At 52.9% G+C, this 24,109-nt stretch overlaps 2 protein-coding genes across 8 annotated transcripts in view; one reads left to right on the top strand and one right to left on the bottom strand.

The window, feature by feature from the left end:
* MYO1H (myosin IH) overlaps window positions 1–24,109 on the bottom strand; it is a 143,650-nt gene that overhangs the window by 116,367 nt on the left and 3,174 nt on the right. The gene's annotated exons all lie outside the window — the stretch shown is intronic.
* FOXN4 (forkhead box N4) lies at window positions 260–23,437 on the top strand. The gene is made up of 9 exons (XM_067701438.1): window positions 260–345; window positions 14,112–14,257; window positions 17,233–17,357; window positions 17,451–17,564; window positions 17,872–17,999; window positions 18,631–18,727; window positions 19,632–19,839; window positions 20,935–21,327; window positions 22,388–23,437. The coding sequence occupies exons 1-9, from the start codon at window positions 260–262 to the stop codon at window positions 22,645–22,647; spliced, it is 1,557 nt and encodes a 518-aa protein (XP_067557539.1). The 3' UTR covers window positions 22,648–23,437.

Raw genomic sequence — 24,109 nt, 5'->3', positions numbered from 1 at the left:
TTCATTCCATTCTCTTCATTTGCTTCTAAAGCCCTGTAGAATTGCCCTGGGAAAGTGACCTGTGACACCCAGGAATCCTCTAGTACTTTTTTTTCATTTATCTTTATTGGAATACAATTGCTTTACAATTTTTTTTTTAAAGTGTTCTGTTAGTTGTTTGAGCTCCATCCTTCTGAACTGTGGGAAAACTGAGTTTTCTGCCCTGTCCACATCGTTGCTGATGGGAGCTTTGTTTTCTGCTTGTCTTTTCCCCAAGGAGATGATAGAAAGTGACATCTCATCCATGATGTCAGGAATTATTCGAAACTCAGGGCAAAATCACCACCCCTCTCCACAGGAATACAGGTGAGGGCTTCAACAATAACAAATGATATCTTTTTGAATTGTTTAAAGTGTTTATGTGCTGGTTACGGTTTCTGAAATTGACCAAGAACTATGGTTACATTAAATTCTGTGATTTTGCAGGAGAGCTAGAAGATTTTGGTTTCGAAGGTGGTCTCTCTGAGGGTGTGTGACTTGTGGCGTGGGGCAATGGGACCACTGAAAGCCTGCAGTTTTTTGTTCCCTCCTGGGTGAGAGGCTGGGCAACTGGGTAGATGTTAAGAGGACAACAGCAGTTATTGCTTCTCCTCCAGTGGTCTTAACAGGGCTCCAGGAAATGCCCCCCAAGAAAGGAGAAAGGGCTTGTCCAAGGTCACCAGCAAAGGGAGGGAGGAGGAGAAAAAGGAAGTATCGCAGCCTCTCTCCCTTGAGCCACTGAAGGGCTGCCCTGGTTCCCAGTGCCCCACCCACAAGGCAAGTACCGTGTCCATGGGTAGAGGGGGCACAGCCCAGATTGTGGAGTGGGGACAGGACAGGGGCTGGCCTGGGAAGAGCAGGCTGTCACGTCAGCTCAGCCCTGTTTCCCCAGCGGCTGTCTGACCTCCCGGAGCCATTGCAACTCACCAGCGGTGCCTTTGGCGAAGACCGAAGCCCCCAATTAGCGGGTGGCTGCTTCCCGAAGGCTGTGAGCCTGAAGGCTGCCTTCTGAGGCCCGAATGAGGCCACACATTCAAACAAATATTTGCGGAGAGACTGCTGTGGGCGGGGCTGGGACCCCAGATGTGGGCCAGGCACACAGCAGTGTGTGGGCACCTACTGTATGCCCAGCTTGGGAGGCTGCTCAGATGAGCCCCCATTGTACAGGTGAGGAAACTGAGGCTCAGAAAAGTGAAATGGTTTTCCCAAGGTCGCACAACCAAAGACCTATGGGCTTCCTTTCTGCGCTGAAAGGGTTTAAATTACGGCAAGTGGGCTGGGGACAGCCTAAGGGTTAGGAGCTTGGCTCTGGAGTCAGTTAGAATCCCAGCTTCTCTGGTTGTGTGGACCTCTGAGCCTCAGTTTCCTCATCCATGAAATGGGGACAGAAATAGTACCTACTGCATAGACTTGTTAGAAAGATTAAATAACAATTTAACTCTATCACTTGCCAACTATATGATCTTGGAAAAATCCTGGGGGTCCAGCTGTTCCTTTCCACTTGGATTCAGGGCTGTTTTCTTATGTTAAACAGCATAAACAGAAGGCAGAATAACAAAATAACAACAACAACAATAATAATAGCTGGTGGTTTCTTAACCCTTTAGTACCTGCCTGCCCTGTGCCACAACCACCCTATGAGAGTAGCACTCTTGTGCCCATTTGGCAGATGAGGAAATCAAGGCTCAGTCAGATTAAGTGACATTACAAGATGATGCAGGTAGTTACGGGGACAGTGGGGACTCGAACCCTAGGCTGTCCCACCCAGAGGGTACCATGACCACCGCCCCCCCCCCATGCCCCACTGGTGAAGAGCGCATGGGGTTGGAACAGAGCAAGTTTCTCCACCACCTCACAGCTGTGTGACCCTGGACAAGTCACTGCCCCTCTCTGTGCCTCAGTTTCTTCATCTGGGAAATGGAGCAATGAAAGAGCCCAATTTGTGGGTCACTGGGAGGATCCTGTGCTTCCATCTAGAAATGGTGTTCAGCCAGGCCTGGGGTAGAGTGCTTTCTCATGGAGGGGAGATTTTATGATTATACAGAGACTCCCCCACCCCTTCCAACCACTCCCATTTTTCTCCCTGAATAATAGCCCAGGAGAAGTTTATGGGCTTCTCATTCCCCCTCCCACATCTCCAGAGAATGACTCTGAGGACCACTCAGGCTGCTAGTGCAGCCTGGTTCCAGCCCCCTTGCAGCCCTCCATGCAGCTGCCTGCCCCTCCATCCCCAGGGGCTGAGTTTGGCCGTTAAGCCTCAATGGCTGTGTGCAGGGAGGGTGGGGGGCGTAGCAGCTGGAGGCAGCTGCCCTGTCCCCAGGGAGCTGTCGAGAGTCAGTGGCCCGGCCTAGACAGCAAATGGGCAGCAGCATCCCGCTAACAACAGCTCGTGCTCAACGTGGGTTCGCTGCTTTCCCCTTGGCTCTAAACTAGGAGGGAATCCACTCTTAGGGGCACTAGGAAATAATGAGAGTTATTAAGCACTTACTGTGTGCTAACTCCTTATTTTAGAGGTCAGATCTAACAACCTCCTTTTACAGATTGGAAAACTGAGGCCCAGAGCTGCAAAAGGAGGCAGGCTGCTAGCTCCTCGGAACTTCAGCTTCTCCCAGGGCCGTGCGGCTCAGTGGTTATCATTACAGAGCCTTGTGCCGGGTGTTTATTCCCCAAACCCTCAGTCCCTCCTCTAATAAAGGAGGTGACTTTGGGCAAAACCCTTTCCCTCTCTGGACAGTGGTTTTCTCATCAGTGAACCACAGTGCCAGGCACACAGTAGATACTTCATAAATATGCACCGGATGGAGAGATGGATGGATAAATATCACATGAGAAATAGCACATCCACGGAAACTCAGGGAAGTTTCACTCTCAAGTGATGACAAAGTCCTGTCCCGTGGACCAGGGCGGGCGGACACCACCTGCCTTTCCTCTTAAGCCTCCCACTGCATTGACTGTGGGGGACGGTTTACCCCCATTCCAGAGTGGCTCCACCCATAGGTTGTAATCTCCGTGGGTGAGGGGCTCCATATGGCAGGAGCAGTGACCATCTGAGCATCTTTACAACCCTGCACCCTTCAGGGTGTTCAGGGTGGCCAGAATAGCTCCTTAGCCCACCCTCGGACAAGGAAAGAGGGGTAGCCTTCGTGGGGTGCAGTCCTCCTTTGGGGTCTTGTGTTTCCACCCCTAGAAACACGCACACAGCATGCCCACGCACACCAAGTCCTGAGCCAAGTTCTAAAAAGGAAAGAGTCTCTTTTCCAAATTCCTAATCCAATCATGTCACATTGCGCTCACTCTTGGCCCAGTTGGGAATTTCTAAGCTTGCTAAAATGGCATTAGATTTTCTTTTTCCTGTAAACGGTTAGGAAAGATATTACAAATGATACGTTCGCTAAATAAACAGCTCCGTGAAATGTTTAATCCCTTTTGTGTAAAGGTTGGATTGTAAACAAGAACAGTTGCTAACGATGTAACAATTTCTTACTGACCATATCTCCAGAAGGCAGGTAAAACCTTCTGGTTATAATCATAGCGGACGTGCCTCTCTGTACTGCAGGGATGCTGATCTGACACCCCACTCCCACAGAGACAGTATTTTCTTGGCAAACCCCTCCTAGGAGCCATGAAAGGTCAGAGGAAAAAAGAAAGAAATGTGGTTTGAGTACCTGCCTGGTGCCCCTTCTTACAGGTTATCTGATCTTATCCTCACAATCTCCCTTTGTGGTGGGAATTCTTATTCCATTTTACAGATGGGAAAACTGAGGCACAGAGATGTGAAGTGACTTGCCCAAGGTCACACAGCTACAAAGGGGTTGAGATAGGACTCGAACCCCAAACAGGTGTTCCTTCCACTGCACAATTGCTGTCTCAACTCTGAGAATTTCCAAGATAGGAAATAAAGGGTTAAATGTGGGCTCTGCCCTGAGAAGGCAGGAGTAGACAAGAGAGTTAAAATTAATGAGTGATCTCAGGAATCTATGCCATGGGTAGATACTAATGGCACTAGTCATTCCCGTGGATGGAAACACTGGGAGATGTTGGACTGGTCTCGGAGGGCTTCCTGGGGGAGGTGGTGTCTAAGCTGGGCAGGAAATGGATAGAGATTGGGGAACACAAGATGTGTTGGAGCTGAACTGGGCTGGACTGGGGGGGGGGATCCCTCTTCCCTTTCCTACTCCAGCACGTATGGAATAAATGCCCACAGGGTGCCTGGCCCTTTGGTGGGTGCTGAACAAAATAGAGAGCCTCTCCATCCTTGCCCTCCTAGAGTGGAAAGACTAGAAACATGTATAAATGAATATACCTCATGGCAAAATGCTAAATGTTCTGCAGACACAACACAGGAAAGACCACCAGGGGTGGGGGTGACCAGGGAGGACCTCTCAGAGGAGGGAAATTTTAGGCTATGGCCAGAAACATGAGAAAGAGCCAGCTGTGAATGAGTGCATGGAACAGCATTCCGGACAGAGGGAACAGCATGTGCAAAGAGAACATAGAATGTTTGGGGAACTGAAAGATGGACAGGTTTGCTAGAGGAAAGGGGAGAAGGAAGGAAATGGCCAAGGACCAGATCATGGCAAGGAGCTCGACTCTTACTACCCCGATGGATTTTAAGGACAGTGACAAGTTCTAGTTCTAATGTCCCTTTTGAAAGGTTGCTCTGAATTCTGGGTATGAAATCCATCCATTCCACAAACACTTGCCTAGCACTCGAGCCACATACTGTACCACGTCCTGCAGTGATTTACCCACCCTGAACCAGGAAGCAGGCCAGGCCCTTTGATCACCTCTATTCTACACCTGAGAAAACTGAGGTTCGAAGGCATTGAGTCACTTGCACAAGGACCCCCATTAGGAGTGGAGCCAGGACTGGAATCCAGGCCCCCCCTGGGCTCACCCCATCCAGTGCCCTACTCTCCCGGCTCATCTTCCATCCCTCCATGGGATTAGCTAACACGGCTGATCAATTAAGGATATTGTTAATTAATGTTATCAGCTTGGTCCCCTGGCCAGTGCAGAATGGCAGCCATGGACTCCAGTTGTATCTCACTTTGCCCAAGGCTACCACAGAGTCCCCTGACCAGTAGCCCCATCACCATGGAGGCACCCTGCAGCCTGATCCTTCTAAAAATAACGTGATAATGGTTTGCCCTTCCTGCTTACGTCTTGATTTGTTTCAGCCATACTGGCAGAACATCGAGTGAAGAGGCTCCAGGGTGGGTGGTTTAAGTCCCAGCTCCTTTGCTGACATGCTGTGTGGCTGAGGGGTATCCCTTCCTCTCTCTGGGCCTCAGCCATCCCATCTACGAAATGGGCATGACAAATAGCCATCCCACAGGCCGTCAGGAGACGAGGGAGATGCAGACCTAAGAGGGCTGGCAGGAAGGTGGGCATGCCACGGGGCAGACTCCCCCTTCTTTGAATCCCTAGGTCAATTAGAAAGTTCTCTCCTTGGAGAGAGGGAACTGTGTCTGTCTGCCAGAACAGGGCCTGGCAGGTAGGAGTTCAGAAAAAATTTGTGGAATGAAGCTGGTGCTTCCTGAGTGTCGGGTACTCTGCACGTTGACCTCCCCATGGAGCCCACTTTACGCTGAATCCATACTCTTCGGAGGATGTTGACACTAATCTGAACCACTAGCACGCAATACACATTGATGGGCTGGGCGCCCTACCTGAACTATCTCATTCAGTCCTTACAGCCACCAATGAGATGTGTGCAGGCGTTAGCCCTCCCATTTTACAGATGAGCAAACTGAGGCTCAGAGAAGCAGATGACTGCAGACAAATCTCACAACTACTAAGTGACTGAGTGGGATTCAAAGCCAGGCCTGGTGGACCCCAGAGCCTACACTCGTAACCAACTACACTGAAATGCTGCAAAAATGAGAAACACGGGAGCCAGGGCCCAGGCTTTCTAGCTGAGATGGGCTCAGAATGTAGCATTACGGAGGGCAGGCCTGGGCCTTCTGATAAGCCCAGAACCTTTAGAGCAAAACTCATTACAGGAAACACAGGTAAAGTGATAAGCATGGAGGAAGCACTTGAGAAATGGCAGCCCCATTATTGCACTGACAAGAAAGGGTTATTACTCTGATGTCGACTTTCCCGGGGTACCACCTGGCTCCTAACCAGGGTCTGCCACCTCTCAGACCCTCCATGCCGCAACCCCCTCAGAATGGGACTGTACCCTTCAGCATTTCACTTCCCGGCAGAGGTGGGCTGCCCACCTCTACAGTCTTCCACCCCACGCAGGTGGTGTGTCCCAGTGGCCGCCCCATGGAGATGGAAGGGGTTCAACCCCCTTGTGTTCCAGATGGGGAAACTGAGGCCTGGGGAGGGTCAGGCTGGAGGTGCTGAGGCTAGTACCTGGGGCCACTGCCAAGAGGCTGCTGAGGCGAGTTCACCTGGCTTGGCCTCACCTTTCCTATCTGTGAAAGGGGATGATGATGCCCTCTAGGGTGTGTGTGTGTGTGTGTGTGTCTGTGTTTGTCTGTGTGTGTGTCTGTGTGTGTGTGTGTGTGTGTGTCTGTGTCTGTGTGTGTGTGTCTGTGTGTGTGTGTGTCCGAGCTTTGAAATGAAGTGCCTCCTGTATGGGCGGGGAGCTGCGAGTGAACCCTTTTATTCAGAAGGGGACTCTGGAGTGCTACCTAGGTCTTTTTCTTTTCTTTTTGCCCCCAAAGCTTTCTATTCACTAATGAGGAGCCCCTGCTGGTGACAAATCCTCCACTTGGTTTGCGAAGGATGCATGACCAGGGGTCCCCTTTGGAACCCTTGAGGTAATCGTTGAACCTGCTTTTTCAGGTTAAACTGAAATCAGATGCTTCATCTGATATGATGCTTAAATGAACTCTTAATGTGTTCTCAACAGCCCCCTTAGGGTAGGTGCTATTATTATTATTCTTCCCATTTTATATGCAGGGAAACTGAGGCCCAGGGCAGGTGATGGTCATACAGCCAGGAAGAGGTCAGGCCCGGGCCCACCTCTCTTGGGGTTCACACCCGCTCCTAACCTTGGGGTGCTACTCTGCCTTCCTAGAGCCCTAGGACCAGTGGGACCCTGCGGGAACTTCTACTCTGCCAGTAATGCTTTATAGAGGGGGAAACGGAGGCCTGGAGAGCGAAAGGGGCTTTCGCCCAAGACGTTAGAACTTTGGAAATGCAACCAGGGGTTTAGCTGCAGGCTGCTCCCCTGAGTTACAGGGTCTTTGTATCAAAAGGAACCTTGGAGGTTGCTTAAGGCTCATCTTTCATCCAGCAGGGGCCTGACAGGCCATCCCTTGGCTCCTACTTGCAAGCTCCCAGGATGGAGAGCTCACTACTTCATGAGTTGCCTTCTATGCAGCTCCAGTTTTTACAGAGCCCTTCCCCATAACTTCCTCACTGATGGGTGGGTGGGGTGGAGGACCCTTTTATACCCACATCTAATAAAACTCAAACTTCCATGAAATCAGCTCCTTAAATGTCCAAATCCAAATCAAACGTCCAGTTGTCTTAAGGCAAGGTAGAAACACCACAGATTGTTCCATCCAGTTTGAAGAATGTTCCAGAAGGCTGCCGCCTAGTAGGATGCTTTGCGATGATGGGAATGTTCCACATTTGCCCGGTCCACTGTGGAAGCCACTGGCCACGTGTGGGCACCAAGCACTCGAAATGTGACTGGCATGACGAAGAAACTGCATCTATCATTTTATTTAATTTTAGTGAGTTTAAATTTAAATAACCACCTGTGGCTCCCGTCAGGCAGCACAGTGCCTGGATTTTCTAGAACTCACAGAGCACATTTCTTCAACTGTTCCTTGTAGGGCAGGGAGAGAGGACGGTGGGGCTGTAATCAACTCAGGCTCTGGCTGGGGGACCCTAGACAGGCCTGTTTCTCCTGGGCCTCAGGGTCCCTACCTGGCAAATGGGAAGGTAGTAATGGTAACATACCTCCCTGATCAGGCTCTCGTGAGGATGACGTGAGATCAGTCACTTCCATTAGGGACAAGGTGCACCCCAGGGGCTCACTCAGCCCAACCTGTGTCCACAAGCTGTAATAAGATTCAATTTTATTTAACTATAAAATTAAATAAAATTACACTGAGTCTTTCACCCCCGCCTGGGCCCCGGGGGCAGTGGGGGTGGGACATCTAGACAGCCGGATCTGTTTGCTCACTTGTCCAATCTTTGAGCAATTATTAAGCACCCACTGTATGCCCGGCCCTGTGATGGGCTCTGAGTGTGTGGCCCCTGCCAGGGTGCAAGGGTCCTGCTTTAGCATCAGCACCCAGCAGCGAACTTGGCCCCTGTCCCGGCCTCCTCTTTGCCAGACCTGGGGCCCCCCAAGATCTGGGAGTGCAGCCCCTGTCCTCCCTGGGGACATCAGCCAGTTTCAGAAGGTGGAGGCTTGTGGCCCCCTGGAGCTCAGAGAAATGGGGGCTCAAGTGAGGGGATGATGACAGGTCCAGAGAAGGAGAAGGGAAGGCATCCTTTGTGAAAGAAGAGAAGATACGCAGGCACAATGGAGGGTGCTGGAGGAGGTGGGAACATTTGGTACCCTGGGGCCCAGGGCCCGTCACACACTACACCCGTGTCAGAGCATGGGGTCACCTGAGCTGGCAGAAGGGTGTGGCGGGGGCCATGGCTCCCCAGCACTGGGCGTGTGGGAATTACCTGGGCGCGGGAGCATGGGTTAACTGCTTCCATCCCCTGAAAGCCTGGCTCAGTGTCTTCAAATAGTGCTGACACTGGGGACACAGGAATGATGGGTGAATGAGTGTGTGGGACGGAGACGGGTCTGCAAGAGATCTGGGGGCCCTGGATGCCGCATCAGAGAGAGATGGGACAGGAGAAGAGGATGGAAGCCTCTTGTGAGCGCTTTGCCTCTGTCATTGTTACCCCACTCTGCAGAGGAGGAAACCGAGGCTCAGGAAGGTTTGGAAGCAGGTCTGATGTCACCAGGCAGGACAAGTGGGGCCAGGACTTCATCACAGGGCACCATTGACACAATGACAGAGAGAGAGAGACAGAGAGACATACACAGAGACAAACACAGAGATACCAGCAAGGAAAGAGTGGGAGAGAGTCAGAACAGAGGGACAGGGGTGAGATAGGAGCGGGGGCGCGGTGGGGAGAGCAGAGGGAGCAGATGCAAGGAGCTGTGTCTCTGAAGTTTCATGGTTTCGTTCTCCTTGTAGCTTCCTCTGGAGGTGACCCTGGGTGGGGAGGCATCAGCGACATGGTGACCTGGGGCTGGCTCTCCTCCTCACCCAGAGATGCAGAGAGTGAGTAGGACAGGTCTTGGGAGATCCCAGGGCGATGGGGCTAGGTTTGCCTCTTCCTTTGCATTGCGAATATCCCATCATTTTCCAGCAGATGAGAAACCCACTCAGGAGACTGACACAGGGTGTCTCTGTCTCTGTCTCTCTCTCTCTCTCTCACACACACACACACACACACACACACACACACACACTCCAGGGAATAATCCCAAACCCTCGCAGATGACAGGATGGTTCACAAGCCACTTGGCCTCCACACCAGCAAGCCGGTCTCAGGCAGGGTATAAGATATTACAGCTCATATTATCATTTGTGCCCATTTTATAGGTGGGAAAACTGAGGCTAGGGATTAAGTGCCTTTCCAAGGGCTATGGCTCAGAAGCCATGGTGGCTCCTGAACCAAGGAGTCTTTCTCTTGTCACAACTGCCAAGGATCCCATGGTTTATGCCACTTAAAATGAAGCGCTAGGAGAGGGCAGGAATGGGGCACACGGGGACACCTTGATGAGGGGATTCTAGGCATTGGTAAGGGAGAGGTTTGGGGGACCTTTACATGCCACCGTGGACAGGGAGCTTTGTGCCTCTTTGCAAGGGCAGAGGAGGGTGGGAGAGGAGACAGAGATGGTCAAGGCCCCAGGCCCGGCAGTGGGTACGGGACACTCCCATTTAGGCCCTAGAGCATCACCTCCTGGTTCCTGTGACACACAGTGAAGAGGTGCCTGGATGCGAGGTGAGCCTAGGGGGCAGCAGGACATAAGCCAGGCTTGGGGGCCCGCAGACTCCATCACAGAGCTCTGGGGCATCCACAGCCATCTCAGGAGACCAGCAGGGCCAGCTGGGCCAGACACATGGAAGCAGGCATTCTAGCCTGAACTGGAGGGGGGACCAGACCACCCTGGGATGCCTGAGGCAGCGGGGGAACAGGACCTGGCTGCCCACCCCCAGAATGAGCAGCAAACCCCCAAGAAGGGAGAACGGGGGCCAGGCCTGTGCCAAAAGTTGAACACACACTGGCTCATCTGATCCCTGCAACAACCCAGGGAGATGTGGTCTGTTCCTCTCCCATTTTCCAGATGAGAAAATGGAGGCTCAGGGGCCGGAAGTAACTTGTTTGAGGTCTCACAGATGGGGGGGGGGGTCATAAGGACTTGAACCCAGATCCATCCAACCAGAGCCTGAGCTGTGCCGAAGCCCCTGCCACACCCCCTCAGGGCTGCCCTCCCCCCCGAGCTTAGGGAGGCACTAAAACACAGCTTCCCAGACCCCACAGCCCCAGGGTGGGATTCCAGGGTCTGGGATGGACCTTGGGCTCTGCATTTGAACCAGCCCCTGGGTGATGGTCATTCACACAGCCCCAGCTGAGAGCCCAGGACTCAGGGTGGGGCATCTGCCTGAGAGAATATCAGGTTCTCTGCCTGTGGTGCTGCAGGTACAGCCCAAGATGTCAGCAGATAGACCCGAATTCGAGTCCTGGTCACAATTTTGCTTTCACCAGTCTGGCCTCAGTTTCCCCATCTGTAAAGTGGGGCTGTCTGTTCCCTATCCCTGTCCTGAGGCTGTCTCAAGGACTCAAGGGGGCAGAGGGCAGCTAAAAGTGACAGTCAAGGACAGCTGGATGTGACAGTCACTGTCAAGCAGTTCTCTGGGTTGGTGGCCTGGGGTCAGCCTGTTTCAACTGGCCAAGCAGGCATTTAAGTAGTGCCACTGTGTCCTGGGCTACAGGGTGATGGGGGGGCTCAGGGCCAGCCCTCAGCGAGCCAAGGGGCAGGATGTGGGCAGAGGGATGGCAAGGCAGGACTCACTGGCCCAGGGAGCAGTCAGGATGCAGAGGGGGTCCCTGAGCTTGGGGTCTGGGTGGCAAAGACTTCCCAGAGGAGAAGGTACTCCTGGGCTAGGAAGGGCCACATGGGGAGCCCCTGCCCTGGTCGTTTCCTGGAGTATGACATTGGAAGCAAACTGCCTCCTTTCTCTTGGCCTCAGTTTCCCCATGGGTAAAATGAGGGGTGGGGTCAGGTGATGTCTGAGGAGACTGGCATTAAGAGGCCAGAAGACAGAGTTTGAAGTGAGCCTCCAGGGATAGGCACAGTTTGGGTGGGGGAGGAAGAGCCAAAAGGGCTTTCCTAGCATGGAGGTGGGGCCATGGGGTGTTGGGGCTGCTGCTATGAGGGAAGGGGAGGCCCAACAGGGCTTACAAACAGCAGGAAGAAAAGAAAAGAACGATCAGAAGAGCACCATTAACTCAGCCCCTACCACACGTGCAGCTGTGTGCTAAGCAGTTACATTATGTGATTCTCACTCTGGGGGAAATAAGCTCAGAGCATTTGTGAGCTCGGGGCCTCAGTTTCTCCATCTGTAAAATGGGCACATCATGCAGCCCAGCATCTGGCATACAAGAAGTGCTCAGTAAGTGGAAGCCGCTAGTGGTAGCTGCAGCAGGGGCAGGTCTGTGTGACCCCAGAGCCCAAAGCTTTGATATATTTCCAGTCCCCTGAGGACTTGGCTAATATTATCATTAACATTAATATTGATATTAATGACAGCAAAGTCAGACATGGTTCCAAGTCTTTTCATGCAACTATATGTTTAATCCTCAGCATACCCTATGTGATAGGAACTATTATTTTAGCCCCACTTTACAGATCAAAAACTGAGGCTCTGTGGTCATCCATTTACAATGCTTGGTGTCAGTTTATCTCTTGTAAAAATAAAATACAGTGCGTGTGTGTGAAAAAAAAAAGTGATATGAGAGAAAAGAAAAAAAAAGGATATAAGGTCTTTCTAAGGTTACCCAATTAACACTGTCTCTCAGTCTTTGTATTAATACTCCACCTATTTCCTTGTGCATTAAACTTATAGTTATTTATAAATTCTTAATAATTGTTTTTATGTAGTTCACAGCTTTCACAATCATTAGTTATTGTGGCATATTACTTCTGTACTAATAAATATACATTATTTAAAAAAAACAAAAACAAAAACTGAGGCTCAGAGAGGTTAAGTCAGTGGCCCAAGGGCACACAGGTAAGTGAAGATCAGGATTAGAGCCTAGAGTCCAAGCTCTTAACCAACACATAATCTAACAGATTCACCCTGCCGCCAGAGATCCTGCTCCATGGTGATACCCAGGAACCTGGTGTGTTTACAAGTCCCCCACCATTCGGGGGGCTCTGATGGGCCCCCTCTTGAGAAACCTGCCACCAGGGCCTCATTTCCACTCCTCCCTGAGGCCCCAGAGCCAGGTAGAGCAGCAAGGGCACTGGGGAGCCACAGCAGGTTACTGAGCGGGAGTGGAGCTCGTACCACCAGATGCTGGGAGGTCGGCTGGCCGTGGGGTGAGGAGGAGCCTGGGTGGGGGCTGGCCAGGCTCCCCCGACAGCTACAGCGGGCGGCACGTCAAGCCCTGCCCCTCAGCCTCACCCCATGGTCTCCACGGGCCTGATGGGACAGATGGCATCGCCCAGGCCTGGCCTGTGGCTGTCACTTGTCCAGATGAGTTATGAGTGGGTCAAATGGGCGGCAGCCGGGGGGGCTGTAAAAACAATTGCAGGGAGACCCCAGTACAATGGGAGCCACGTGCCATGGGGGCAACAGTCGTTTGTCACACAATGGGCCGCCAGGGGACAGCAGCCGGGCCAACTGCTGCTACGGACACGGACCAGCCGAGTTTTCAAATCGTTTCCAGGCCCTGTTTTCCTACGAGGCAGCCAATCACCGGGGCAGCCGGGTGGTCACCTGATGCCAGCTTGGTGGGCTGAGGGCCCAGGCCCGGCTACAACCGAGCAGCGGGTGCCATGGCAACGCTAATTGTGGCCCTAAAACACAAGGAAAGAGAGAGCAGGAGAGATGGGAAGGAGGGGGGAAGAGAGACAGAGTGAGGGAAGGAGAGAGAACACAGGCCTGAGGCAGCCACGCAGATGGCAGGAGCGGGTGGAGGCTGATGCCCCAGCTGGGTCCACGGTCACGTGCAAGAGAAAACCACAGGCTGCGTCCCTCTCTCTCTCTCTCTGAGGCCCCAGGACACCTAGTTTTGAAACCTGGAGTTTAGAATTTGGACGATGGGCCTCTGGGCAACAGACCAGAAGGCGCCTGGCCTGCGGGGCCGCAGGTGTGCTGGGTGTGGCGTGGGCTCCTGGCCGGTTTGCAGCCACATTATAACACGGGCAGGATGCTGCTGTGAGGCCCAGGGCCCTGGAGCTGTGGGGCGAGCATGACTTCAAGGGCACCGGGGAGCCATGGTTACCCCAAATTGGGGTACCTGCCTGCTGTCCTCGATGGGCAGACTTTTTCTTTCCATAGAAAGCTATGCTTTTGCTTGTGAATCAGTTGAGGGTTGGTGGGTGTGGGTCCTAACTGGAACCTCCAGGGGCTGCCTGGGGTTACGGTGAACAGTTCAGGCTGGGCTCCCAGGCCCACCCCTTCCTGTTCTGTGTGGCCTTGGGCAAGTGACTCAGTGCCCTGAGCCTCAGTTTCCCCATCTGTGAAATGAGAATAATAGTAGCACCTGCCTCATCAGGTGACTGGGGTGTTCCGTGGGTTAATACCTGTGAAGGACGTGATTCAGTACCTGGCACATAGTAAGTGCTCAACAGACATTAGTGCTTATTACTTGGGGGTAGGGACTGAGTAAGACGTGTTAAGTGAATAAAGGAAGGGAAGATTTGAGGGTGTGCGATCTGGCTGCCAAAGGGGGATCTCTGGGAGTGGGTAGATTGGAGGATTAGGGTGGCTTGGGGGAGGTGAGAGGCTAAAGGGGGTGATTCCAGAGGTAGGCGAGCGCCCCGAGAGCTGGCCTGAGCTCCCCGCCCCTGCCCGAGCTCCTGCCCCTCCCCGCAGGCTCCTGGCCGCCACCAGCAATGATGACCTTCCTGGGGACCTGCAATCACTGTCGTGGCTCACGGCCGTGGACGTGCCGAGGCTGCAGCAGGTGACGAGTGGCCGTGTGGACCTGGGTGGCCCCAGTGCGCCACACGCGCACCCAGGTAGGCGCGGGGGCGGGGTGGGGTGGCGGGGGAGGGGCGATGCCCAGCACTGCCATCCACCACTGTGTGGCCGTGGCCAGGTCACCCTCTCTCTCTCTGGGCCTCTGTTTCTTCCTCTGTAAAATGGGACTAACTCTACCTTCCCCAGGGGGATGTGGTTTGTTCATAGTCATCACTGTGTGCCAGGCGCTGTGTGAGCTAAGTTTTCAGCAACAAATAAAGACAGACCTTCCCTTACCCCTGTCCATCTTGAACACCTAGAGCAGTCAGCAAACAACGGTCTCCGGAACCAAGTGCAGCCTGTGGCCTGTGGCCTTTGTGTTAAGATTGCTTTTACATTTTTCAAGGGTTATTAAAAAACAAAGAAGGCAGATGACATGGCTGGCAGAACCTAAAGTATTTGCTGTCTGACGCTTTACAAAAGTTTATTTCATTTACCTCTAAAAAGTAAAGAAGTACTTTGAGGGGGAGGAGAGATAAATTAGGAGTTTGGGATTAACATATACACACTATCATTGATTATATATAAAATAAACAACAAGGACCTACTGTATAGCACAGGGATCTATACTCAATATTTTGTATAACCTATAAGGGAAAAGAATATGAAAAAGGACATATAGATATGAATCGCTTTGCTGTACACCTGAAAGTAACACAACGTTGTAAATTAACTACGCTGCAATTTTTTTTTTTGGTTGCACTGGGTCTTAGTGGTGGCAGGCGGGCTCCTTAGTTGTGGCCCGTGAGCTCTTAGTTGCGGCATGCATGTGGGATCTAGTTCCCTGACCAGGGATCGAACATGGGCCCCCTGCATTGGGAGCGCAGAGTCTTATCCACTGTGCCACCAGGGACGTCCCTACGCTGCAATTTAAAAAAATGATTATAAAAAAGATTTTTTTTTAAGTACTTCGACTTCTTCCAAGAAAGTGCTGAGCTCAGGACCTGGCACACAGTAGGTGCTCAGTAAATGGCAGCTAGTTGCAGTCAAAGCAAGTGGATTAAATGTTTAGAGACACAGAAAGTGTCAAAGAAAAACAGTCAACAAAAACAATCACTGCAGTGCATGCACTAGGCAGCCTTCCTTCCCCAAGACGGAGGATTAACTGTACACAAACACTGGGTTTGCTTCTGTCCTCTTATGAGTGGTTCTCAAGTTCCTATATTTTATAAAGCTATATTCTTAAAATAAAACACAGATGCTACAAGCAGGAATATATTGTTCTCACAGACTTCTGTATTTCTGTGCTAAAATTAATGGAATCAGATTTTTAGATAAGTGTAATTTTCTCTCCAGCAGACCAAGTGGTTACATCTGAATTGAATGCCTGTCAGTGATCAAAAGAAACTCAAAAAATGGACCAGAGAGAGGCTTTTGGTATTTAAAAATAAATATGCCGTGGTAATTTTAAGCCAGAAAAAAAAAAATCACCACAGTACATTAAAAGTACCCGTAGTTGAAAAATTAATGCCTAGGAGTCAGTCTTTCTTTCTTTCTTCCTTTCCTTCCTTCCTTCCTTTCTCTGTGCTGCGTGTGGCATGTGGGAATCTTAGTTCCCCGACCAGGGATCGAACCCACTCCCCCTGCAGTGGAGGCACAGTCCTAACCACTGGACTGCCAGGGAAGTCCCCAGGAGTATGTCTTTCATTGGACAAATTGTTCTTGGCCAAGTAGCAGGGGTCAGCAAACTTTCTATAAAGGGCCAGTAAATATTTTAGACCCTGTAACCCAGATGGTCTCTGTTGAAACTTTCCAATTTTGTCACTGATGTGCAAAACCAGCCATACACAATATGTAAGTGAATGGGTGTAGTGTGCCAATAAAACTTTATATAAAAAAACATGCTGTGGGGCTTCCCTGGTGGCGCAGTGGTTAAGAAGCCGCCTGCCAATGCAAGGGACACTGGTTCGAGCCCTGGTCCAGGAAGATCCCCCATGCCGCGGAGCAACTAAGCCCATGCGCCACAACTATTGAGCCTGTGCTCTAGAGCCCATGAGCCACAACTACTGAGCCTGCGTGCCACAACTACTGAAGTCCGTGTGCCTAGAGCCCATGCTCCGCAACAAGAGAAGCCACCACAATGAGAAGCCCGTGCACCACAACGAAGAGTAGTCCCCGCTCGCCACAGCTAGAGAAAGCCCATGCGCAGCAACGAAGACCCAACACAGCCAGAAATAAGTAAATTAATTAAAAAAAAAATGCTGTGGGCCAATTTGGCCTAGTGGCCAATAGTTTGTCAATCCCTGATCTAGAACCCAAGGGACAGCTGTGTGACCTTGGGTGGGTGCCTTCCCCTCTGAACCTCCTTCCTCATCTGCAATGAAAAGATAATAAAACTGCCCTCATAGGGTGTTGTGAGGACTCGATGCAGAAAGTACCTTGCACACAGTAGATGTTCCGTAGATGTAAACTGTGAAATAAGAAAGCCCCTTCCATCACTGCACACCTCCTGCGTGCCTGTCACTATGCCAGGTGTTTGGAGCACTGAGTCACATAAAATAAGGTCCTGGCTCTCAGGGAGCTAAGGATCTGGTCAGACAGAAGGACAAGGCAGACAGACCAAAGCACAAAGGATGAGCCCAGGTGGCCTCCAGAACTCAGAGGAGAGCTGAAGGCCCCAAGGCAGGACCACCTTGTACATCAGCTTTGCTGGATTGGAGGTGGCTACCTAAAGTCAGGCTGGTGCAGTGAGAATCTGATAGATGCGATGTCTGTCACAGGCCCAGCACAGGAGAAGGGGGCACATCTGCTATCCCTGAGCTAACGCTTGGCAGAAGAGCAGATAGGGGCTGGCAGCTGGTAGGAACCCACTCTCCCCCACTATACCCAGGAGTAATTTGTCAAGTACCTACTATATGCCGGGCCCCAAGGGTGGGGGATGGCTCCACTCTCTGCAGGTGCCCAGGGACTGGGCTGTCCCTGCCCGCAGCCACCATTCCCCCAGCCTGGGCATCTCTGTGCTTCCTTCATCCAGGTGCCTTGGCCAGGGCAGCTGACCTGCACGTGGGAGCCGCCACAGGTGCCCTGCTCCATGGCCCAGCTGGCATGGCCCCCCAAGGCATGCTGGGTCTGGGTCACCTGACCAACCAAGGAGCCAGCGTAAGTGCCACCACAGGGGTCAAGGAGGGAGGGGGGTGTCCGACAGGGCTGGAGTCCGCCTTGACCCTCTGTCTCCTTCTCTCCCGGCCCCAGCAAATGAACCAGTTCCCTGTGGGGGGCCAGCCCGCATCCAGCCTGCAGGACCCGCCACAGCTGTACTCTCCCACCTCCCAACCACAGTTCCCGCTACCCCCGGGCGTCCAGCAGGTACCGGGGGCTTGGAGGGGCCCTGGACTCAGAGGTAGACACTCCTCACTTGGACTGGCGAGGGACTGTTCTGAGCCTCAGTTTACCTACATGGAACATGAGAATAACATGCTTCACCATGTCATGGGGTTGTCCATTCGGCTCCCCCGAAAACCCTGCGGTGGGCGGAGACAAGATGGTCTGCTGGGGTTGTGAACCCTGCATCTGGCTCTCTGAGGTGGGGTGGGGCGGGGTCATCGTGAGTGACTGATGCTCTCTCTCACCGTCTCTCTCTCTGCCACTCTTCCCCGTCCCCACCCGTGGGAAGTGCGCTCCTGTGGGCCTGTATGGTTCCCCGTTTGGGGCACGGCCTCCCTACCCCCAGCCCCGCATGGCTGTGCATTCATCTCAGGAACTGCACCCCAAACACTACCCCAAGCCCATCTATTCATACAGGTGAGGTCCAGGGGGGCTGGGGCTGTGGGGACCTCAGGGAGGAGAGGGGTGAGGGCTGCCTTGAGGGCACCTCAGACAGCTGGGTGTGGTGGCCCAGGCTTCCAAGGGGGAGGTTTCGGGGAGTGGGGGACCCCCAGGTGGGACCCGTTCGTAGGAAGGACCGTCATGTGGTCAGTCAACCCCCAGGGTTGAGAACCCACCCCAGACACAGAGCCCAGCACTCCACTCTGTCACTCACAAGCTGTGTGGTCTTGGGGAAGTGGCTTGGCCTCTCTGAGCTTCAGTTCCCTCTGATGTAAAAAGTCATCAAATAATAGTATTATGTACCTCACAAGATTTTGGGGAGGGGGGTAAGCAGCCTAGTGAAAGTCTAAAGGCCCATTAGTTATGGGAAATGGATAGAAAGGAGGAAGAAAAGACAAGGTTTCTCAAATCGGTACCAATGGCTGAGCTCAGGGTCAAGGTCAGCGGGTGGGAAAGACATAGGGCCAGGAAAAGGTATCAAGAGCTAACACTATGTGTAGGGACTGGTACCAGTAGGATTAAGCAGGGCCAGCTTCCTGGCAGAGGAGGCTTAGGCTGTCAGCCTGAGACGACTTCATGCCTGGCCTGCCCCACATTTTGCCTCCAGCTGTCTGATCGCCATGGCCCTGAAGAACAGCAAGACAGGCAGCCTGCCTGTGAGCGAGATCTACAGCTTCATGAAGGAGCACTTCCCCTACTTCAAGGTGAGGGGCCCAGCCAGGGTAGGGATGTTGGAGTAGCTCTGGCCTCTCCCTGGCACTGCTAGAACCCAGGATTGGCCCCGGGCCAAACGGGACCACACTTTTAGTCCCCTAGTTATGTCCATAGACACCTGCAATGTGCACTCACACAGACATGGGCCAAGAAATCCAGAAAGAGAAGGGGGCATTTGAGTTGGGTTCTGACGGATGAAGAGGAGTTCACCAGGCATCCCAAGGGGCAAAGGGTAGAGGGCCAACCTAGTTATTCAGCACAGATTCAGTAAAACATAATGATGCTAAACACAGACTTGGTGAGAACCTTTGCCTCTCTGAGCCTCAGTTTCACCCTCCGTGCCTCAGTTTCCCCCTCTGTAAGACAGGGAGAATGATACCCAGCCGGCAAGGTTAGTAAGGATCTGCATGTAAAGGCACTGGCAGCTCCTGGCACCTGGTTGACCATTAGTAAGAGAGAGAGAGAGAGAGAATAAAATGAATAGGGTATGAGGTGCATTGCAATATCTGGTTACCTAACAATAAAGTATGAGCATTTATAAAAATGATCAGCATTTAATGCACTCGACCAGTTATCCACATATTAGCATCATCTTGCTTGCTTCCTGAGTGGGAGAGAAAGAGCGGGAGATCTGGCAGCCCTGGGCCTTGTCCTCATGTCTTAACCACTGCCCAGAGCTAAAGTGCAGCTGACCCATGTACCATCAGGGCATGGACCCTCCCGTTTGCCACTTTGCCCCCCTGCTCTCTCTTGTCTTCCTGACTCGAGGTTGAGCATTGGACACTGACATCGTCCCCCTGCCCCTCTAGCCCTGAGTCTGAGATCCCCAAGGAGAGAGAGGATTCAGAGGGGCGTCCCTGAAGGGGTCTCCCACGGGCCCACTTCTCCCCACAGACGGCTCCCGACGGCTGGAAGAACTCAGTGCGACACAACCTGTCCCTGAACAAGTGCTTTGAGAAGGTGGAGAATAAGATGAGCGGCTCCTCGCGGAAGGGCTGCCTGTGGGCCTTGAACCTGGCCCGCATCGACAAGATGGAGGAGGAGATGCACAAGTGGAAGAGGAAGGACCTGGCTGCCATCCACCGGAGCATGGCCAACCCCGGTGAGGCCCGGGTGCCCCCCCCCCCCCCCCCCACACACACGAAGAAATATACCAAATCTTTACTGTGAATGGAGAGACCACTGAAAATTTTTATATTCTTCACGTTTCTCTATTTTCCAAATCTTCTACCCTGTTCGTGAATTACTTTTAGATTAGAAAAAAAATATTGTACCCGCTTTTTTTTTTTTACTTAAGAGATGGAAGCTGGGGACATACAAGTGACATATGAATGGAAAGAGTGACATGGGAGGCTAATGCCACCCAGCCTTAGGAATATTTGGCCTGGCCCTGTGAATGTCATCGTGTTTGAGGTTTGAGTATCAAGGGGGATGGGAGTCTAGCTCAGAAATGAACAATTCAGTAAGATGGGGAGAAAGACCATAGCAGGATCCACTAGGCCCTCAGCTGAGAGCTCCGGGGTCTGGTTCGAGATCTAGGGCCCATCCTGACACATATCTGGGGTGACGGCTAGGGCAGGCCATTTCACCTTCTAAATTCCAAGTGTCCTCGTTTCTAAAATGCGTGCAACCCAAATAGATCCTGGGACCCTAGTGATCCAGTCTCAAAACTGTGTTGTAGTCAATGAGATACAAGCCAACAACCAAAAAGAATTCAAGAGTAATTTGCGTCTTGTTCTATCCAAGAGCATTAAGGAGGATCCGAGTTTCGATCCACAGCAACGCTTCATGTCTCTTTAGCAGCAGGGAGTGGCTAGGACCCCTTGTATGTTAATAAATTTTGTCCCAATCTCGTGGGATTTGTAATCTCTGCCTTACCTCCCTCTCGTAGGGCTGTGATGAGGTTTAAGTGAAGTCCTAGAGTTACGGAATTGTCCTGTAAAACACTGTCCCCATGGGAGGAGCCCATGTTACCTGAGACCCCTCCCGCTCCTCTAAGTCCCTATGCAATCTGTGATTTCATTGCACTTTCACAGCCCTGTGCGCAGTGCGTGATGCCATCTCATAGATGAAGCGGCTGAGGCCTAGAGAGTCCAGGAGGCTTGCTAAAATCACTGGGATTTGAATCCAGGCCTGGGCTGGGGCCCAGAAACTGTAGGGTGGCTTCTGATGAGTGACCTCTCCCACTTGCCTGCAGAGGAGCTGGACAAGCTGATCTCGGACAGGCCAGAAAGCTGCCGACGCCCTGGCAAGCCAGGGGAGCCTGAGGCCCCCGTGCTGACCCATGCCACCACGGTGGCCATGGCCCACAGCTGCCTGGCCGTCTGCCAGCTCCCACCCCAGCCACTGATGACCCTGTCCCTGCAGTCGGTTCCCCTGCACCACCAGGTCCAGCCCCAGGCACATCTCACCCCAGACTCTCCTGCCCCGGCCCAGACCCCACCCCTGCATGCCCTGCAGCACCTGAGCCCCAGCCCCCTCCCCCAACCCACCGTGGGAAGGGCACCTGTGGACTTCATCAACATCAGCACCGACATGAACACCGAGGTGGACGCCCTGGACCCCAGCATCATGGACTTCGCTCTGCAGGGTGAGGCTGGAGGAAGTGGGGGAGGGGCACAGAGGGGGGAGGGGCAGCCCGGGGGAGGGGCAGCCCGAAAGGTCAGGGAGGGCAAGGGAAAGGAGGGCGGTCTGCATTTACCCCACAGCACGTCCCTTCAGAAAACACTTCCCAACCACCTGATCCTAGCAAATTCCAGCAAGCATTTAGTTAGCACTTGCGGTATACCAGGCCTTGTGCCAAGCACTTCAGAGGCACCATCCTGCAACAGTCCTGGGAGGCCACTGCCATTTCATATTCCCATTCTGCCGATGAGGAAACTGAGGCCAAGAGGAGTGAAGTCACTGGCCTGAGGTCGCCCGGCTAGTAAGTGGCAGAGCTGGGATTTCAACCCGGGCCTCTCTGACCCCAAACTTTCAACCAGGAACTGCTTCAACCTGCATGTGCCAACCTCGTGCCAGGTCACACTCTGACCCACATGGTCATCCTCAATCCACGGGGAACGAATGAATGAATGAGCAAGGGGAGTTCAGGCTTCAGTGAAGGCTCATAAGTCATCTGTTCGCTAACACTGGTGCGCCTACTGTGTGCCAGCCAACGGCCGAGAAATCCTCTGCCCTCAAGGAGTTGCGTGTCTAGTGAGGGAACTGGACGAGGTATCAGGTTAGTTAGTTAGCAAGTTAGTCAGTTATAGCTGTGAAATGGGTATGTTTGAACTGCCCTGCTTCTCCGCCTGGATTACCGTGCAGTTAAAACGTGCTGGGAAAATCATGGTTTTGTCCCCTGGCTTTGACCATGATGGTACCACCTAACGAGGGCCGAGCGTTTCCCACTCATCGCCTAGTTTCAGCCTCTCAATCCTAGGCGGTGGGTTCTCTGATCATCTCATTCCCTCCCGAGGAGCCCAAGGCTCTGAGATGGTAGTGACGTTCCCAAGGACGCCCAGTGGAGAGGGAAGGGCCGGGAACGCTGGCTCCTCCATGCTGTCCTGTGACGCGTGACTTTAAACACCACACGTGGTCTCTGCCCCAGCCCTAAGACGGCCTTCGAACTCGGGTCCGTTTGACATGAACGCTCTTGTCTTTGAAAGGGAACCTCTGGGAGGAGATCAAGGATGAGGGCTTCAGCCTGGACACACTGGGCGCCTTCGGAGACTCCCCACTGGGCTGTGAGCTGGGGGCCTCGGGCCTGACCCCCGTCTCCGGCGGCAGTGACCAGTCCTTCCCAGACCTGCAGGTGACCGGTCTCTACAGCACCTACTCGACCCCGGACAGTGCGGCCACGCCAGCCGTCACCTCCTCCTCTCAGTACCTGGGAGCCCCGGGGAACAAGCCTATAGCCCTGCTTTGAGCCCACAGCCTCGCCTGCCCCAGAACCTGGGCCCAGGAAGGATGCTCACCGAGCCGGTGTTCCTGCAAGAAAGGCCCCTCACCCTCCCACAGGCCTCTGAACGGTCGCTGGGACTGCTGGCCGACAGGGCAGTAGCTGCTCTCCTCCCTGACCTCCACGGGAAGTTTCTGGGGCCTCCCCAAGTCAGGAGGACAGAGGAGAGCGGACAAGCATCCCCGCCTCCCCCACTCTTGACGCTTCTCCGAGGCTTGAGATGCGAGGCCTAGCCGAGCTGAGAACAAGGTCTCTCTAGACTGCTTCCCCAGTCTGGCTCCCAAACAACCTGCAGCCCGCCTTGGGACGCATTGGTGTGCCATGCAAACACCCCAGGGGGAAGGCCTTTAATTTATTATTCTCCTAGGACGAAACACCTGCCTTAGCCTCCGGCGGACAGGCCCTGAGGCTGGGAGCGGGGCTGGCAGACCGTACAACTTCCCTTGGACTGGAGCAACTTGAACTCTGAACCAGGCACCTGCCCCGCTGGCCTCCGGGCCCCCTTCTCCCTTAGTCCGTCAGGGTTTCACAGAGCGAATCCCTGGGCCATGCCGGGCACTGTGACCCTGCGAACATTTATTTATATTTATTGGAGCACGTCCAGGCCACTTCTTCAAACTCAGCCCGTGGCCCCTGGCACAAGACTCTATGGTCCCTCCCGGCAGCCCAGCGGTCCTAACTCCTAAATTACCCGCGCACCACGTCTCCAACTGGCTCTTCAGCTCTTTGCGGCCTTGGGCTGCTTTTTAGAACAAGCAAGCACTTTTGATACTGTGAAACATCCTATTTTTTAAAATTAGAGACCAGATATTTTTCTAACCGTTCAGTCATGATTCGAATCTCTTGCTACGTGTACCTAAAAAGAGAGACACCCTAGTTTTGAGCGCTGGGGGCTTCAAGTCAGGATGGGAATGGGAGGAATGGCAAGGGGCTTTCTGTACTGGAATTGAAGACACCCCTGATGGAAAGAAAGTAAACTGTGAACCAGGTAAAACTTGACCCACGTAGCGAGTGGGGCTGTCGAGGCCGCAATGCAGAGTATTTATGGGTACTTTTTGGCCTGTCTCACTGCCCCGTGACCTTTTTTATGTTTCTTTCCCCCCTCTTGTTGCCAGTTACTGACTTTCCAAGTGGCAGGTTCTGCAGACAGTCGGGTTAGAGGGGACCCAGGTGAGTGGGCTGGGACCAGAGGAGGTAACCAGGGATCAGCCTACGGCAGCAGCTTATACCACTGTCCTGACCAACATCTGGGAGTTCCTGAACCCTAGAGCCAGAATTTTCTGATTCATCCACAGCCACCTGGGAGGCTTGGTGTTCAGGCCTGTCTCAAAGGACCATCTCTAACTTCTTCCTAATTCTGGAACTTTCCACCAAGCATCACCATCGTTACACACAGCTCAGTGCTGCCCGTCTGACTGGCACTGCTCAG

The sequence above is a fragment of the Pseudorca crassidens genome, chromosome 12 (genome assembly GCF_039906515.1).
Source record: "Pseudorca crassidens isolate mPseCra1 chromosome 12, mPseCra1.hap1, whole genome shotgun sequence".
In the NCBI taxonomy this organism is placed as follows: domain Eukaryota; kingdom Metazoa; phylum Chordata; class Mammalia; order Artiodactyla; family Delphinidae; genus Pseudorca; species Pseudorca crassidens.
Note: the sequence above shows the minus strand (reverse complement) of the source record. Positions and strands in the feature narration are given on the sequence as shown.